The sequence below is a fragment of the Eublepharis macularius genome, chromosome 11, assembly GCF_028583425.1.
Source record: "Eublepharis macularius isolate TG4126 chromosome 11, MPM_Emac_v1.0, whole genome shotgun sequence".
Lineage (NCBI taxonomy): Eukaryota > Metazoa > Chordata > Lepidosauria > Squamata > Eublepharidae > Eublepharis > Eublepharis macularius.
The window spans coordinates 40,926,667-40,942,594 of record NC_072800.1 but is presented as its reverse complement, the minus strand read 5'-3'; the positions used below and the strand labels follow the sequence as shown (position 1 = coordinate 40,942,594).

The following is a 15,928-nucleotide window of genomic DNA, read 5'->3' as shown; positions in this document are numbered from 1 at the left end:
TAGAGAGACTTGTGTAATGTATGCTTCATTAGATTAGGCTATCTTTATAGTACTTGATTTTGAATATGAAGATATACATGGGAGGGGTGCAAATTGGCTCATGTGTGCATGTGGTGGCAGAAGGAGTGTTTTCATTCCCTTCTTTGTACCCTACATACTTATAACTAGCAGAAAAGGGCCATTGGAGGAGGGCTTTTTGTGTTCCAGCTGGTTCCAAAGCAGGGTGTGAGTCTGGTAGCACCAATGAGATTTTCAGGGGCTAAGCTTTCAAGAGTCAAAGCTCCCTTCTTCAAATTCAGGGAGGAATGAGATCCCTGAGCTTTTATATCCTAGTTAAGAAGTGGGAGGGGTGGAGCAAAGAAATGAGTCAGGATGTAAAGGAACAGCGCAGCTTGATTAGTGCAGAAATTAACATCTGTAGTGAGATGAGAATCCTATGTCTCTGTTCAGCCACAGGGGTTCCATTGTTCTGAACTTGTAAATAAACATTGGGGAGAAATCAGCCCAGCAGAAACTCTCTTGTGGAGCCCCTCAGGGAATCATCCCCCCCCCCAGTTTTATTCAATTTTTATTTTTATATGCTCCCTTTAGTAGAGATTGTCAGGAATTTTGGTGTTGGGTGCCACCACTATGCTGATGACACCCAGCTCTATATCCTACTGGACAAACAGCCAGAGGCTGAAATCTCAGTTTTTGTCCAGTGCCTGGATACTGTGGTTCATTGGTTCAGGGATAGTTGGCTGAAGTTAAACACATCAAAAAAGAAAGTCATATGGCTGGCTCGGTCCGCAGCAATAGTGGACCCTACTCTTCCATCACTTGATAAAGTCCAGTTTACACTGCTGGACTCTGTCAGGAGTTTGGGAATGTGGCTGGATTCCACACTATCCATGTACAAGCAAGTGTCCAGGATGGCAAGGTCGGCATTCTGCCATCTCTGCTGGGCCCGGCAATTATCTTCATATTTGTCTTGGTCTGACCTTGCCACATTGATTCATGGTACTGTCACCTCAAAAGTGTATTTGAATATTCAAACCATTTCGCACCACACTTGAGGGTGTCTCTCTTCACCTGAAGTCTACACTCCAACTCAATTTCATTTATTGTGCTGAGATTTGTTTCGAAGACACACACACACACCAAACTGGGACAGGAGCATTGAATTCCTCTTGCCATTTGATGCCCTAGTTGTCCCTTCTGCTTAACAGCAGGGTATCAAGTTTGATTTGGGGTTCAGGTATTATTCCTGAATACACAGTACATGTTATTTTTGTTTTCAAAACTCACGTGAGATTTATTTTATTTTCAAAACCTTCTCTGTATTTTTTGATAGAAGCAGTTCACTGCGATGCATAAGTCACTACTTATGAAAATGTTCAGGGCCGTTTTCACACACACCCTGGGAGATCACGCAGACTCACAGCATGAAGCATCTTCCTAACATGATCTCCTGGCTTGATCTCCTTTAATGGCCCGATGATGTCAGAAAAGGGGCCATGAAATGGGATCGTGCCGGGACATTGCGCTAGGAAGATGATTTTATGCCATGAGTTTCGCGCGATCTTCCAGGCATGTGGCCGTGTGAAAACAGCACAGAAGTGCACTGGCCATGAAAATGCGCAGCCTGACCCCAGTAGTTCTATGTTTCCACAATTAATAGTCTTATTTCTTTTCTTATGAAATGAAAACATTTTGCTTGCTGCTATTTTAATATTAAGTGGGTAAAAACGTAGTGCCGGACTTTCAATAGAGTGTTGTCGTTTTTGCTAACTATCCCTCAGGTTAAAATCAATCACAGTAGTAGTAGTAAAAGGTGACATTTAAAGAAAGAAACTCAGATGAAAATGTCATGCTTAAAAAATTAGGTTTAAATGCACTCACTTCTGATTGATTTTTATTGCACACAGATGGATATAGTGATTGATTATAAGGCTTACAGATGTTTAGTACCTTTTTTGCTTCTCTGCTAATCAGAATAATCTAATTTCCAATGTCATTTAATGTACAGTACTGAAGGCTATAATAGATCAAATTTATAGTAATACCCAACAATTATGTAATGAATAGTCCATTAGAACCAGGCAGGGTTCAGACCCACTATGTTTTTGCAGTAGTATGGAAAAGATCATGTACAGATGCTGTGTACATTGTACGGTGTCCTTTTGAGTGATGCTTCGCATTTGGGGTTCCTTTTAAACCAGAATATTGTTGGAGGAGTTAGGAAAGCGGCCAGGGCAGTTCACTAAAGTGCTTCTCTGCATGAAAAATTTGGCCAGTTTTACTTCCTTTAGCTATATACCCCTACATCTAGAGAAATGTTAACAGCACGCTAAACTTTTTAATCTTCCCTTGTGCCAGCTTCTTCATTTTGATTTGCATCTATGAACTTACTCTGTGGCCATATTCTGGGTGTCATATAAAATGAATAATTTTGATATAGTACATTTCTTTGAGCATAAAGTCTAACTTTTTTTGCTGTGATTGTCCTTATATATAACCACAAGGTGAATAAACGTGTGGTATTCTTAATATTTTATTTTACTATTTATTATTACTGGTGGGTTTAACATTGCAATGTTAAAAGCCTCCAATAATTGTAAATGTCAAACCCCTAAATAGATCAATTTATATTTATATCTATATCAATCTCTCTGTATCAGTGTGCAAATTCATTTAGGATGTTTGCATTGCTAAGCTGTGCCTGTCAGAGGTACTTTTGAAAGACTTATTGCTAACCAGTGCCTTGTATATTTGTCTGAGGTCATAAATGGGGTTGTTAATCAGAAGCCTGCCTGAAGCCATTTCATCAATTAGGGGTATCTGATTTTCGTGAACATTATATTCCTCTCAGAAACAATTTTGACAAGGTTCTTAAACGCTACATAGTATCCATGGTGCTGTTTTAATGGGGTATATTAAACAGATGACCTCACCATATATTTTAAAATTAAAAGTGGTGATAGCGCTACTTCAGTCCAATATCATGCTCTCCTGTACATGATCACTGTGCATATAAAGTTCTCTAATAAAGTGGATAGACTACAGAAATCTCAGCCTCTTTACGCAGCTTTAGACAAATGGAAGCTAGAAGTATTGTTCCATTCTACTGTGTATCTAGTAAGATGGGTCCTTCTGCAATACATAGCCACTATGGTTAGAATATGAGATTAGGACCGGGGCTGGGGGCAGGTGTGAATATCCAGGCTGCCATGGAAGCTTGCTGAGTAGAGTTGCCCAGTTCCCTTACCCTCCTGATGATGGGGAGACCTGGCAATTACCCTTGGCAATGTTCTTGTGCATGTCACTTCTGAAAGTGACAACATTATGTCCAGGCCTGCTGTGCGCTGGCCCGGGAGGTTTGTTTCCTGCCGGACTCATTCTCCAGGCCTATTAATCTAATTCAAAATAGGAAGTTACAAGAAACTAACCATGCAGGCCCATGTTAGGTATTCTAAGCTTTCTAGTGGAATGTACATGTTAAATTTACAATTGTTTATGAATGCAGCGTGGTGGCAGATAACAGAACTGGGAATGACTTGGTCTCACAATTTAAACCAAGGAACAAAAAATATAAAAGAAAAAATGTGGCATGAATGTGTTCCAGTATTTCTCTTTTTAACAGCCTGCTTCTGTGCATGCCATTCCCACCTCTCCTCCAACACACACAGTGAAATCTGTGAAATATGACAATACTTGAGCCCTAAGTATTTAATGGCTATAAAAGTAAGGAATTCTTATAACAACATTACTCTAGGCGCATTAAATACAATAGTTAGATTCATAGTTGGTGTGACTTCATTAAAGGCTATGAACTCACACTAGGGATTTGTGTGGAGATAACTAGCTATGGGAAGATATAACTTATATAAAATACAATATACAGCATAATCACATATTCTGTATTTGCACAGCACGGCAGTTACAGCCACTTTGGGAACACTAGCTTAGAATTTACTGATTTTTGTGTGTTTATTTAATTCCCTGGTCTGCAGAAGAGACTTGCCATTGACTTTTGCTCTGAATGAACACTCTCTTGGAACATAGCTAATATTTTTGTAATTCAGAAGCTCTTTACTTACTACAAAATTGGATATCACACTCCATTGTTTTCATTAACTTGTGAGACTGATCGTGGCTCCACTAGAGTTGACTTTCTTAAACTTGATTGACAGTGAACTGTCATTCTGTTTTTAGGGACAACACAGCTGGATTAAAAAGGTAGGAATTGAGAACATTTTAGCTTGTAGCTCCTTAACTCGAATTCTTCATAATATTACAGGACACAAGATGTACAGCTCACACACAGACTGTCTGGCAAAATAAAGCAAGGATTGTAACCAAGAGGGTTATCATGCAGTAGCAGAAAAGTAGCAAATAAATGTTTCCCATATAAATCAGCTCATCTCTGGGAGTTGTTGGCAGCAGTTTGCAAGACTGCCCTAAATGGGATGTTTGTTTGAAGTTATTAAGTAGTTGAGTTAAGTAGTCCTTATGTTTAGCAAATGTCTCAGTCAGCTCATAGAAATATATGCTAATAGAGCTTGATCACAGGATTCTTGTGCTCCTTGAAAATGGCGTGGCATTTGACATAACCATCAAACAGGACAATCCTGTGGTCCCAACTGTTCTGAATAACTCTGGCATAATATCCTTTGTGACCCAATGTTCAACGAAGTTGATAACATAGTAGCTGAAGAAACAAAAGCTAATATAGCAACATCGACCTGTGCCCGGTATCTCTGCCGCCCAGAAGCACCAATCGGGGTATTATAGTAACTGAAGAACCAACCCAAGCATGTTTATACCCTCCATGCACAGTGCAAAACCAGAGAGCCAGAAAGAGATCACAGCACTTCTCCCACTAGCATCCTTCATTATACCATTATAACCAAGGGTTAGAAGGCACACGTGTAGAACCAGGAGCATACTAGTTCAAATTCCTTAATACTGCACACAACATCTTTGATGTTGTGTGATGCTATGAAGGAAACATCATTTTGCAGAGCACACATGTGGAGATCACGTGGATGAGGCAGAATAGACAATAACATGCTCAATCTAGCAGCACTAGGAGATGCCCATGCAGTACAAAAGGAGATTGGTGGTCGAGGTTCAAGCCTTGTCTTACAGACTTGTCAATAGCCCACCTTTGGGGGGATCCTATTAACTACAGATCAGATACAACAGGAAAAGGACTAGAACAGAGTAATAGAACCACAGAAATTGACAGAAGCAAGGCCCATGATGGCCTTTGTGTCCCACAATCCAAGCCTTTGACATTACCCTTTCTTCACCTACTCATGCATGCAAAAGTGCCCCATGGAGAACTACAAGTCATTGGTAGGTCATTACTCTCTCACAGCCAGTCCCCAAATGCCTACAGGTGGGGCTTATTCTATCATCAAAGACAATGTAATCATTGTAACAACTGTTAATTGGAAAACAGTCTGCCACTGGTTGAATATCAGAGATCTGACCAAACTGGCCTATGTAAGCCAGTACATAGCTTCTGTATACTGCACTAGGGCCGTTTCCACACGTCTTACTTGCCTGCGGAACATCGCACAAAAGACCCGAAAGACAGCATCTTCTCGCGCAAAATCGCACCAGCAAGATGCTGTTATTCGGAAGTTTTGCGCAAAATCGCAGAGTTGGGAGAGAGCCACATTGGAGAGAGCCCCACTTTCCTCAAGTACTGTGGCAAGTACACTCATCTTTTTATTGGGGTGTTGAGATATCAGTGTTAGTCACCTACATTCATTTTTGTTCTGTGCTGTTGTGCAAATTGTCCCCATCCCTAAATTCCCATAGTCAAAGCCTCCACTGGTTCTTTATATATGTGATCAGCGATGTAGCCTCATGTCTTGATACACATATGTATGTGCTGTCAAGCCGCAACTGACTCATGGCAACCCCAGCCAGGGGCTTTCAATGCAAGTGGGAAGCAGAGGTGGTTTCCCATTGCTTTTCTCTGCAGAGTCTTCCTTGGTGGTCCATCATCCAAGTACTGACCCTGCTTAGCTTCCAAGATCTGACCAAACTGGGCTATACCATGCCACCTTCCCTCATGTCTTGATATAGGAGACCTTTATTCTGTGGCTCAGACTGATCACTAATGGAGTTATACGACTTGCTTCAGAGCTAGCTAGATTCTAATATTTCACTGGGGTTGTGAGGACAAACAGAAAGAGAGAAGGTAGGGAACAGTATTCTGGGGTTCTTCATTGATCCCCAATGGGAATGTCAATGGGTTCTTCATTGATCCCCAATGGGAGTGCCAATGGGCATCTGACAATTTCACTCTGAAGCACGTCCCCGGCAAATCTAACTTCCTGGCAGACGTGCTCTCGCGCATACCCCAACATGAAAACCAAAGGGAGGAGGTAATAGACACAATATTCTCTCCAACTCAATTGGGAGGGGCAGTGCCTACCCGTAGTCAAGCAACAAAGGCGAATATGCCACCTTACCTCTCCGACTGTGAGGAAAGAGGAAGTAAAAAGGAGGGGAGCGCTATACCAAAAACCGAACTGCAAGAAGAGGAAAATGGCAACTGGTACAGAAAAGGTAAACTGTACATTCCAGCCAGCATAAGAGGTGAAGTGTTGAAACAATGTCACTATTCCAAATTGGCTGGTCATTTTGGATACTTGAAAACATTCATTTAGTGGGGATTCGGTTTCGTTTTCCCGGCCATGTCGGACGCTCCTCTCCGCAGGTCTGGGAGGAAATGTCCGAACAGCCTGACCGGGCGGTTGACCCGCGAGGGTTAACCCCCAGGACTCCCAGTGAGGGAGCCAGGGTCCGGAGCGCGGCGGGAAGAACTCCCTGAAAGCAATGCAGGGGGTAAATTGCCCGTTTGCTCCAACGGAGGCCGGCAGACTTGCGCAGCACATCGCGTGCAGCCAGGCCATGGAGAACAGCAATAAGCAGATTTAAGGTGGAAACCTGTAAGTAAGCGAATCCCTTCTGATTTCTAAGTGTATGCGAAGGATTGGTGGGAGTTGAAGCTAAGAAGGTGCGGATTTCTTCCCCTTCACGGAGTTTCGGAACTTAGCTGGCGCCCCCCCCCCCCTAAGATGGCGACGAAAAAGCAGAGCCCTGCAATGAGTAAATCGGTGATGGCGATGTTACAGGGGAAGGGGGAAACTTTGGAAGAGACGGTCAGACGAGCAGTCTTTGAAGCTATGCAGCCCTTTGTAGCGAAGTTAAATGAAATGGGGCAAAAGGTTGATTCAGTGGAAAGCGAAGTGAAAACCATTAAAGAAACAGCGTCTCGAGCAGAGCAGTCTGCACGCGAAAACGTAGTACTCATGAAAGCAACAAGTAAAGAAGTGAAGCTCTCGGAGAATCAAATAATAGGATTGCAAGTGGACCGTGCCCAAACGGTACTGCGTCTTCAGAATGTAAAAGAGGAGCAAAGTGAAAATTTAAAAGATTTGGTGTCGGGACTTTTGGCGTCATTCGCAAAGGCAACTAAAGAAGAGCTAAAAAGCGATATTTTGGAAGTCCGTCGGACATCTTCAAAGTATGCAATGAAGCGTCAGCTGCCTCGCGAGATTATTATTGACTTTTCATCTAAGAAGACTCGGGACACCATCTTATATAATTTGTATAATGTGGACTTGGACTATTTGGGCAACAAGGTTAAAATATTGAAGGATGTTCCATTTCTGGCTCGTAAAAGAAGATTTAAGTATAAAAGACTTGCGGCTTTCCTGAGGAAATGTGATGTAAAATACAAATGGTTGTTTCCAGAAGGCGTCTGGTTCAGATATAAGGATCAAACCTACAAGATTACATCGGAAGTACAGCTGACAGACTTTTTGTTCAACCATCAGGAGTTTCAGCAAGAAGAAAGTTCAAAGTCTGAAGGGGAAAGTGGGGGGGAGGAGAGAACGAGTGCAGCTGTTGCAGCTGCGCGGAGAGAACTGAGACCGAGACGCGGGGGGGGGGGGGCGGGAAGAAGATCTGATCCTGAATATAGTCTGTATTGTATAAGATCTACCAATCTGATAGCATATTAGAAAGTTAACTTTAAAAATTGCAGCATGAAGGGAATACAAGACATGTAGAGTAGTGTGCATTTTTTGTTTATATGTTGCTCTTTCCTTTTCCCCACTCCCCCCTTTTTCCCTTATATCTTTGTAGTCTTTTGTAGTTTTCTATGTTAGATATTAAATAAATAAATAAATAAATAAATAAATAAATAAATAAATAAATAAATAAATAAAAAACATTCATTTAGTGCAGAGACAATTCTGGCAGCCAAATATGAGAAAAGACATTTCTCAATATGTATCCTCTTGTCAAGTGTGTATAATGGGGAAACCCTCCGGACTGTTACAACCATTAGAAACCCCCTCCTGACCATGGACTGTGGTCTCAGTGGACTTTATCACTGATCTCCCCCCTTCAAAAGGGAAGAACTGTAATTCTAGTGGTGGTTGATTTATTTTCTAAGCAAGCCCATTTCATTCCCTGCGCCACTATTCCCACGGCAAAGAAACTGGCCACCCTTTTTATGCAACACGTGGTTAGGCTCCACTCTTCCAGAAAAGGTAATTTCCAACAGGAGAGTCCAGTTTGTTGCCAACTTCTGGTGGGAGCTACTGAAAGTAGCAGGGATTAAACAAGGACTTAGCTCTGTCCATCATCCTGAAACCGATGGGCAAACAGAAAGAACTAACCAGATGTTAGAACAATTCTTAAGATACTACATCAGTTATCAAAAGGATAATTGGACTGATTTCTTGGGTTTTGCTGAATATTGTTATAACAATTCAATGCATAGTTCCACGGATGTCTCCCCATTTATGATAGCACAGGACTACGAGGGCACAGCAATGCCATTTGCCCAAACCCCAGGAGATCTGGGGGAGTGGTGGTTAGTCCAATGGGAAGACATCAAAAAGACTTTGGAGAAAGCCAGAGAGGACTATAAAAAGTTTGCTGACAGGAAATGATCTGTGTCATGGAAATTACAAGTAGGAGATTATGTGTACATCTCCACCAAACATTTGCGGGGGGAGCAACCTAGTAAGAAACTTGGATGGAAATTTTTGGGACCATTCCAAGTGAAAAAATTAATAAATGAAGTGACTGTAGAGGTGGATTTACTAAAAAACTTAAAAACGTTAACCCAGTATTTCACTTCAGCCTCCTGAAAAAAGCTCCCCCCCCGCCCCAGACAAATGGCATCCAGAGCGTGGAGCTCCGCACCCCATCCTGGTGAATGGACCATGAAATACAAGACATTCTGGACTCTAAACTGAAACGTGGAAAACTGTTTTACTTAGTTCGTTGGAAATATTTTGCTGAAAGTAACAGAGAATAGGTAGACAGCTCAAACATGAATACTCCGAGGCATAAACACAAGTTTCACAGACTCTACCCTGACAAACCCGGCCCGATGTGAGGGGGGGCCAATCTTGGGGGAGGCAGTATGTCATGTATGCCTGCATACCTGCCATTAATGTGTTTTGCATTTTGTGTTAATCTTAACTGTGTGCTAAGGTTGTATTCTGTATACTGTATAAATCATCTGAGAGAGTGTTAACTGCTAACATGTAATGTACTTGGCCAGTGGAGGGGGAGTGACTGTTATCTGTTGAAAGTATTTACATTCACTTCTATGGTAAGCGTCCTGGGGCGCAAGCTGCGGGCAGCGAGCGATGTATCTTTTCTCAGAGTCTGAGATGATTTCATTCTGTACTGTGTCTAACCTAAACTAAGCAATTCCCATGTAACCCTTTGGGGTTTTCGCGCCAGAATGTCAACGGACCCAAGGGGCGGGAAGTTTCCCTATAATTAGTAGTGCCCTTTTTTTTGAATAGTCACTTCTGCTAATTGCTACCTTTATGTGAACACCTTGAACTGTATGGATCTCTAATTAAGTTGCTTCAACTGGAACACCTGTGTGTTAACTGTGGAGAACTTGAGGGACCTAACTGCCAGGGACTAACAGGGAGGGTATCAATTTTAGCCATTCCTTTCAAGGGTATAAAGTTACACCATTGTTGTGGAAAGGACAAGGTTGTATGTTTTGTAAGCTTATTATTAGTCCTTCCAATTCTTACATGCTTAGTTTGGTTTCTTTACCAGTAGGCCTCAAACCTTGCACATATCCCTACCATAATTTCAGCTCCTTCATAGAAATGGGCTTTTTACATGCAGAAGCTCTTGGAGTTTGTCTCTAAGGTACCACAAAGAATGACTTCTTTGTGGTAATATAGTGATGATTGGCTACCAGGGGGCACATTCTTATATAGAAGTAGAATTTGCAGCAAGGCAGGCATACATACTCATGTACCAATTTTAAGAGGAGACTGTTCATAGAACACATACCTTAGACAGTTTACAGCAAGTGGCATTCTGTGTGTTTTACCAAAGATGAATTGTAATAAGGGGAATGATATTCTGTGTCTAGTTTGTCTTTCAGAGATCTGTGAGAGATATTTGCATTGAAAAAGAGGTGCCCTTGAGCAAAAGGGAAGAAACTAAGCACTGAGGAATGCTGTTTATTTTTGCATCTTCAATCCATATGTGTTAACGAATATTTGGGAGGATGGGTGGTACAAAGTACAAGACAGTTCTAATGTCAAAAGTAACACTTCACAATAAATGTACCTTCAGACTTTCTCAGATATTGTATTCCTGTGGGTAATAGATTTGTACCTTGATTCAGCTGATCACTTTGCTAGCCAATATTGCCAGCATTTCTGCTGTTCCTTTCTATGTTCCTTTCTGTGTTCTATGTTCACAATATGTTTGAATTTTGATGTTTATAGCCATATCAAAAAACTACCTGAAGGTAGCGTTGAGTAGTCTAAATAGCCATGTCTGAAGTGCCTCCACTCTTGCCTCCAGCTGTCAGAAATGACAGGAACAAGAAGAAGAAGGAACCTTTGAAGCAGGAGCTTATGGAGAACTATGAAATGACAGCTGAGTTGGATGATCTCACAGAGAAAATCCGGAAAGCCCACCAGGAAACTTTCCCTTCACTCTGCCAGCTGGGTAAATACACTACGGTAAGAGCTATTCTGTGGAGTACATTTGGAAATGTGTAAAGAGGATGTGGGTTGCATTTACATTACAGGTTCAGAATCATAGAAGTTTATCAAACTGGAAGGAACATTAAAGTCTGCAGTATAAATCTATGCATTGATACCAATACAGTTCCCCAAATATATATCAATATGATCCAAGTTGTATGAGACATAGGAGAGAGCAGGAGTGACCCATGTACCAGCGGTGCTGGATGCATCAGGGGAACTATAACCAGAGATCTGATGCCATCCTCTTGTTTCATTGGGTAATATAATTCCATTATATGTTATGGGAGTATCTTAGCCCCCCCTCCACCTCCACCAAAACACCAGAATCTGAACGAGTATTTTAGGGCCTTCCACGTAAAATGTAAGGAATGTGTTCACTAAACAACTAGACATACACATAAATTAAATTTATTTATGAAAATATGTTTCAACTAGCAACAGACCCTGTTTTTTAAAAAATGGGCCCTAGAAAACAGCGCAGCCTTTGGAGGGATGGGACGGTTCACCTTGCCGTCCTGCTACTGCACCAGCCTCCGGAGGGACAGGCCCAGCTTACCTGGCTGTCACGCTGCTGTGTTGGGCTCTGGAGGGGCAAGCCGGCTCACCTGGCCTTCCTGCTGCTGCACCAGCCTCCGCAGGGATGGGTTGGCTCATGTGGCTGTCCTGCCCCCACGGTGTCCTCCGCAGGGACAGGCTGGTTTGCCTGGCTGTCCCACCATTGTGGCGTGCTCTGGAGCCCATATTGACCACAACACACTTTTTATCCTGGTGCTCCTGCGCAGGCGTACCAGGATAAAATGTGTGTCGTTGGCAACACGGTTTGCCTTTTATGTTTAAGGGTATGTTTAAATTGGACCATTTTTTCATTTGGAATTTCTTAGGCATCTACTTGAGGAAGGCCAGTTATGTCCACAAAGTGAACAGTCAGTGGAGTGTCACTCTCTCACCTCAGCATGATTGGGCTTTTCTGTTGATAAAAATCCCACTAGGGTGCCTTACAGTATTATTCTATTATTTGGGTTCCATTGCAGCATTATGGGAAATGTGGTCCTTAAATCGCACACACGAATGCTCTTGGAAAAGTCACTCGGTAAAACACACCATAGTAAAATATCCAGCTTAAGTCCTCCAGTTTGATACTTCTCAGAACCCATGGAGAGCGAGTCCTGGAGTTTCTGCTTCTCTCCTACCTTTTTATATTAATCCCATATTTTATCTTTTGACCTGTGTGTGGATGCTGACACCATTTTATTTATATTTTTTTTCCATATTGAGGGAGTAGCTAAAAATATGCCTGTTTTCAACAATACTATTAAGGGCTTGGATTACCAAATAAAAACTGCTAAAATGCATTCTGTTTGCAGCTTTCATGAAGGTATACATAACAGTTGTCAGTCTGAGTCCCTATGGATGTTGCAAGCAGGGCAATATAAGATTGAGTTCACATTGTACTTTGCTAACTACCTCCTGGTTTGCGTAACAGTCAGTTAGATTTACATTTTGTTCAGGATGCAGGACATCAATTTAAAAGCAACTATGTCATCCTCCTCTGGTGTGGGGTGGGTTGCGGGTAAGCATGATAAAGGGAAGCTCATAGGATCTTGATAAAGATGTTGTTCACACTTGCTGGTTCCATGCACTGTCCTCTTTCCGGATGGATTATACAAGGATTTCCTGCTCCAGTCTCTGCCCTGTACAGTTCTATGTACTGCCATTTTCCTGTAAGCAACCAATTCTGTTTCATTACAACTAGAATGTTCAGTTCTTCGCCAGGGTTCTTGAGGATAATATGAAATAAGCCTTAACGAAGCATACTTGCCAACTAAAGGAACTGTTCTGGTGTCCAGAGCAAACATCGTTGAGCCAAATATTGTCCTAGCACAGCCCACAAGAAAAATCTCAGCATCAGAATTCATTTCAACAAAGTCCACGTGAGAAGCACAGGCGGCGCCTTGTGAAGGAAATGTCTTGTTTTACCTGCTATTATTCTTCCTGAGCAAAAATTATATGTAGCGCACAGGGGTCCCAAAACAGCTTCTGTTTGTCAGTATCAGAAGAAGGGAGTGCTGACTCTTGAAAGCTTGTGCCCTGAAAATCTTGTTGGTCTCTAAAGTACTACTGGGCTCAAATCCTGCTCTTCTATTGCAGACCAACAGGACTACGCACCTAAAACTGTTTGTCAGTAATTACTCATGCTCAGAGAGACCTGCTGAGGGGATTTAAAGCCTCTAAAATAAATATGAGCAACCCTCTCCTTTATTTCTGAAACTGATCAGTGTTGCTGTCAATGTATATCTCCATGCTTTCCGAAAAACTCTTCCTAGCCTCATTGACCTCCTCAAATCATCTTTGCCACAACACTCAGAAATTACTTTTGGTGTCTGTCAGAACTTTCAGTTTCTCTGCCTCATTTCCAGTCATCAGACTTGTCCTGGTTTTTTTAGCCTCCCGGTATGGCATTGGTACACTCCTGGCTGATCTATGCTCAAACATGCCCAAATTAACCTTGGCGCAGAGTGGTAAGCCACAGTACTGCAGCCCAAGCTCTGCTCACAACCTGGGTTCGATCTTGGCAGAAGCTGGGGTCAGGTAGCTGGCTCAAGGTTGACTCAGCCTTCCTTCCTTCTGAGGTCGGTAAAATGAGTACCCAGTTTCCTGGGGGTAAAGTGTAGATGAATGGGGAAGGCAATGGTAAACTACCCCGTAACAAAAGTCTGCTAAGAAAACGTTGTGATGCGACGTACCCCCCATAGGTCAGTAGTGACTTGATGCTTGCACCTTTACCTTTACCTAAATCTCATTTTAGGACGAAATTGCTTGTTAGGTGCAGTTCTTTGATCATTTTAAAGACACCCCCCACCCCTGGTTGCAATTTGCAGCTACTTGGATTTCAACTTCCAGTGAGAGACTGAGGGAGGGGCTAGTTAACTGTGCTGTTTTCCCTTCCCTCCAAAAGCTACTGCTTCCAGGCTGCTTTTACCTGAATACCTGTACATTTCCTTCAGTAGTAGTAAACACAGGTTTGAGGTAGCTATTTTCAGCATGAGGAGGTGGGAAGGTTATCATTTCTTGGCCTCTTCCTCAAAATGAGACCACCACTTTTAATGTGTATAATAAAAGAAGGCCTTTAATATGATCATGGAGTTGCATAAGGATGCAAGAAGCGTCACACTAATCAGACCGGTGGTCCATCTAATCCAGCATTCTCTTGCATACGCTGGCTCAAAGAGATGCCCTGGAAACCTATAAGCAGGCACAGAGGCCCCGTTGACGCTCCTCAGAACTGGTACTGCCAGGCTTACTGCCTAGAACACAGTCATTGTGGCAGATAGCATTGATGAACCTATCCTGCATGAATTCATCTAATCCCCTTTTTAAAGCCAACTAAGCAAATATCCACCACTACATCTCGCGGAACTGAATTCCACAAGTTAATTACTGTTGAAGTTGTACTTCCTTTTTTTCTGTTCTGACTCCACTTCTCATCAACTTCATTGGATGCCCACAAACTCTAGGAGAGAGATGAAGTTTTTACTCCCATGCATAATTTTATAAACCTCTCTCATGTGCCCCTTGAGGCATCTTTTTCTTACTACTTTTCTCATAGGGAAGGTGTTCCAATCCCTTGATCATTTTGGTTGCTCTTTGCTGCATCTTTTCTGTGCAATAATATCTTATTTGATATTTGCAACCAAAGCTGTACTAGTGTTCCAAATGTGGTTGCACCATAGATCTATACTGACATATTGGCTGGGGTTTTTTTCCAGTCTGTTCTGTAATCATCCCGAGCATTTTTCACTGCTGTTTCACACTGAGTTGACATTTATACCGAGTTAGCCACTATGACCCTTAGATATCTTAACACTGCCAGTTCAGCCCTCAATCAGTGTATATTAAAAATAAGGATTTTTTGCTTCAGTGTGAATCACTTTACACTTACACTGAACCATATCTGCTATATTGTCATCCATTCATCCAGTTTGGAGATATTCTTTGGAACTTTTCACAGTCTGCATTCGTTCTTACTATCTTGAATAATTTGGTGTCACTTGCAAAGTTAGCAACGTCGCTGTTCACACTGAATTCCAGATCACTTATGCACAAATTAAATAGCACTGATCTCTGTTAAACCCCACTATTTATTGTGAGAACTGTCTGTTTATTCCTATTCTCTGCTTCTTGACACTTACAGTGCAATCCTAAACAGAGTTACTGCAGTCTAAGCCCATTGAAATCAATGGGTTTAGACTGGCATAATGCTGCTTAGGATTGTACTGTTAATCAGCTTCTAATCCATAAGAGGATTTATCCTCCTATCCCATGGCTTCTTAGTTTATTCAAGAGACTTTGGTGAGCAACTTTATTAAAGATATTTTGAATTACAAATATCTAATGTCTACAAGATCACTCATGTCCACATCTTTTGTTAACCCTCTCAGAAAATACCCAGTGGTTGATGAGACAGAACTTCCCTTTACAAAAGCCATGCTGGATAATTTAATTTGGATAAAATTAGATGAAAAAGCTTAGAAAATTGGCTATGTGTAATAGAGTTGCCTGTTGTGGCATTAAGTAGAGGTCATGACATACCTTTTATGGGCAGACGAATGCCTCTCAAGCAATTGTGCCCTGAGACAACGAGATCATCCACCAGTAACACTCATGGGGCTTTTCCATCGTCATAGTGTTCGTTCTTCTTTCCATAAGCATTGACTTGTGAGAGAGCTGTAAGACCATTGTTGAACCATGGAGAAGAGAAACTAACGAGAACTAATGTGCTGGACAGCATGTGCAAAAGAATGTCATATAGTAGAAATGATGCTCCATCAGTTGAGATTTAATTCCTTTTCCCAGACAAAGAAACGTAGATC

The 15,928-nt window shown here is 41.9% G+C and overlaps 1 protein-coding gene across 1 annotated transcript in view; it reads left to right on the top strand.

Moving 5' to 3' along the window:
- The window catches only part of RARB (retinoic acid receptor beta), a 138,850-nt gene that overhangs the window by 104,730 nt on the left and 18,192 nt on the right, over positions 1 to 15,928 (top strand). The window contains exon 4 of the mRNA XM_054991350.1: positions 10,870 to 11,030. Coding sequence (XP_054847325.1) covers positions 10,870 to 11,030 — 161 coding nt within the window. The remainder of the gene's footprint in view (positions 1 to 10,869; positions 11,031 to 15,928) is intronic.